Source organism: Fukomys damarensis, unplaced genomic scaffold (genome assembly GCF_012274545.1).
Source record: "Fukomys damarensis isolate Sample0158 unplaced genomic scaffold, DMR_v1.0_HiC HiC_scaffold_11, whole genome shotgun sequence".
Classification (NCBI taxonomy): domain Eukaryota; kingdom Metazoa; phylum Chordata; class Mammalia; order Rodentia; family Bathyergidae; genus Fukomys; species Fukomys damarensis.
This window is the reverse complement of record NW_022900923.1, coordinates 8,804,190-8,807,680: the sequence shown is the minus strand read 5'-3', so window position 1 is coordinate 8,807,680 and position 3,491 is coordinate 8,804,190. Positions and strand designations below refer to the sequence as shown.

General features: G+C 45.6%; 1 protein-coding gene across 6 annotated transcripts in view; it reads right to left on the bottom strand.

The window, feature by feature from the left end:
- Positions 1-3,485, bottom strand: part of Lpgat1 (lysophosphatidylglycerol acyltransferase 1) — a 65,626-nt gene extending 62,141 nt beyond the window's left edge. For 2 of the 6 annotated variants that reach the window (XM_033762049.1, XM_019210441.2), the window contains exon 1: positions 2,691-3,145. In XM_033762049.1, the coding sequence (XP_033617940.1) occupies positions 2,691-2,979 (289 nt within the window). In that variant the 5' untranslated portion in view covers positions 2,980-3,145. Of the gene's footprint in view, positions 1-2,690; positions 3,146-3,207 lie in introns of those variants that run through there. The other 4 variants (XM_010642573.3, XM_010642572.3, XM_019210440.2 and 1 more) reach the window with 4 other exon arrangements.
- Between the last annotated feature and the right edge of the window lie 6 nt (positions 3,486-3,491).

The following is a 3,491-nucleotide window of genomic DNA, read 5'->3' as shown; positions in this document are numbered from 1 at the left end:
TGTGGTGATGAAAGTGTTCTCTATCTGCACTGATCCAGTGGTCACCAAGCACCTGGTACTGAGTATCTGGATGTGGCTGGTGTGACTGAGCCAAATTTCCACGTCTCATTAAGCCACTTCCCTGCGGGGCAGTGTAGGTGAGGTAATCACCAGTACTCAGCAGCAGAGCTGAATGATTGTTTTGTCCTACACCAAATGTCACAATTTGAAAAATTACTGTTCTATACCAATATTCAATTTTAGCATTTTTCGGGGGGGCAGTTTTTTGAGACAGGGTCTCACTATGTAGTTGAGACTAACTTGGAACTCACTATGTAGCCCAGGCTGGTCTCGAACTCACAGCGATCCTCCTGCCTCAGCCTCCCGAGTGCTGGGTTTACAGGCATGCGCCATCACACCTGGCCCAATTTTCAGCTTTAATATACAAGTCTTCCTCAGAAGTGGTTTCTCAACAAAGTTTTGCTAATTTTTATTGTAAAGCATGACTATACCAGACCTGCCAAGCCGAATTCCTTTGGCGATGTTCAATTTTCCATCTGTGACACTCTGGCAGAGGGAAAGGGGTAAAATGGTAACAAGAACACAGTCCTTTTGCCCCAAAGAGAAGAAATAAAATACATAATCCAAAGAAAGGCTGACCCAGCCTGAGGCTTTTTATGGGTATACCTGCTCATCAATTTCTCCTGAGGTCTGTTTTAAACCCAACTGTGGCTTTCACCAAAATCCATTCCGTTTGTTTGACTTCCTAACTATATTGTTACGATCAGACTATGACCATACCCTCTGAAATCAAGTGTTCTACCTATGGGAAGCCATTTAAAATGTACACATTGAAATCTGTATTTAAATGAGAAACTGATCAAACTGTCAAAATACAGTACCCTCAAGAACACTAAAACATGCAAAACCACTTTCCAAGCAGGTGGCACAAGAAACCACACAGTTCTACAGTGGCAAAAAGAGCTACTCCAGGGAAATACATTCAAACATACATGCAACCATGCTATAGTCACAGGAAAACTAACTTCACCCAGCAAAACTGCAGTTCTTATAATCTCAAGGTCAACGGCAAATTATTTTTTTTCACCATCCTATCATGCTGACACAATTACACACACACGAACACAAACATTTCTGTAATTTCATTGTGTTTAAGTGAAATAAACTTCTAAAATCTGTTTCTAAAGACTACGAGCTCATTTTAAACAAGCAAACTTTACAAAGAATAAAGCTACTGGTACCACACTGCACATCTCAGAAAGCTCAAGCTGCATTAAGCAAAGTGATTCCAAGAGAGCAGTGCAATTCAGATAACAAAATTTGGCAATGCTGACTACAACTTCATTTCTATCCTCTACCACTGCTGCGGCTACCACCAGGCTCACCTAATGCATCCAAGGAGCCCTGGAAACTCCGCACGATTCAGGACAAGGAAGCAGGGCACGCGCTATCCCAGGAGCCCCTGCACCTGCACAGTGTGAACAGCGGCGCAAGGGGAAAGGCTCCCTCTGGGGCAACTGAGGGCATTCTGACAGAGCCACTGTCTGTCAGGCTCCAGAAACGCAGTGTACTATCAGTCTTTTCTCAGGGGCAGATGCAGCCAGGGTGGGAGAGAGGGAGACAGGATTTAAAATGGAGAACTGCTGCACTGTTTGACCCTTGCTGTGTGTACCCTTCAATCTTCCCAGCTCTGAACAGCAGACCAGACCCAGACCCCAGAATCTGCAGTATAACCTGCAGCTAAGGAATCTGCTGCCCGCAGGCTACATCTCCGTGATAAAAGCCTACACTTCCCACAAGCCAAGCAAGAAACCTCAAGGTTTTCTTCATCATCCCGATTCTTAAAGAAAAACAAAACAAAACAAAACAAAAAAACCACTGAAGTAAAAGGATGCTGCGTTTTCACATGAGGTTTACAAGCAGAAAATAAATACCACTTCTCATTTAGCTTCATAAAAATCCAATTCAGAAGTGTTACTTCTGCTCCCCAAAATGCTATTTAAAAGAAGAAATAGACATGTAAAGACACTCGAGATAAACTAGCTTAACACAGATAACTTAATTTTAAAAGATGTAATACTTTCATGAGATAAAATATAGATTGTAAGAAACAGAACAGAGAGTCCCTTTTTTGTCTTGGTTTATAATGTTAGCAATACACTATTACATTAAGCAAAAAAACTTACCAAACTCTCAGTGCAAATACAGTTCAGTCACTGGTCTAATGTCCCAATGTTTGTGAGCTAAATACCTTACATCTTCACTTTATATGACCTCAAGTTCTATGAAACGTATTCCCCTTCCTCTGTGAGAGCTTCTGGAGCTCAGTTCTAATAAATAAACATCAATCACATTAAAAATATTATTTAAGGGCTGGGGATTTAGTTCAGTGGTACCCTCCATGCCCCACAAGCACAAGGTCCTGAGTTCGATCCCAGGTACCAAAAGAAAAAAAATTATTTAAGGAATTTATCAATTTTTAATTATAAATTATGCCTGTGAAAACATGCTTCCTCAATGACAGTCTGACAGGAAACCCAACAAGACTGCTTTCTATTTATATTTTTCAACAGTGAAAGCATAAAAGCATCTCCCACTCAAAGCCAAACATCTATTCAATCATGGCTCCTGTCTTAAGCATAACACTATCTTTTCATATGCATTAAACTCACAAGTGCTCCTGGTCTCACCTGTGTATCCAGCATGCCATCCCCAGGAAGCCACCATTCCCAAAAGCCATTTGTACATGATTCCTTCAATACACCAGAACCGCTTACTGTCCAGCACGCGAAGAGGCTGCAGCAGAATCACATAGCAGATGTAGGACGGTATAGCAACCAGGTTGTTGGCGACCATGAAGGCGAATCTCAGCAGGGCTTTCACCAGGATCCAGCCCAGCCGCGGTGCTCCTTCCAAAGTCACGGCCATTCTCACACTAGCGTCCGCCCGGTCGGTCTGGGAGGTAAGAGGAGAACTCATTTACAAAGGAAAACGGGAGAGACGCATGTAAAGAGTCACCCGCCCAGAAACTGCAGCACACACAGAAAGGAATCAGCGAGGAAGGTCCAAGCGGGCCGAGTACCTCGGTGATCGGCAGGGTAAAATCCAAGGGGGACAGGGCGAGCAGCAGGCACCGCGCAAGGTCACGGCAGCGGTGCACGAGGCGCGGGTCACCACCCACCCAGCAAAGGATAACACGGCGCCCACCCGCGACTCCCTGCGCGCGTGGGTCTGGACTTCGGCGCAGAGAAATGGACCCACTTCCTTCTGACACCTTCAGTGTCCCCAAACGGGGGACTCCGGGGACACGAGGGAAACGACGGAGACAGGGACCTCTCGATGCGGTCCCCCAGTCAGGACCTCGGCGTCCCGGCCGCCACCATTCCCGCACATCGTTCGCCCTTTCAGAGGTCTCTCGCGCCAGCGAGGCGTGAGGCTCCTTCCGAGCCGTGCGGGTGTTGCTGAGAAGGGGGCTGAGGAGAGGGGCAGAG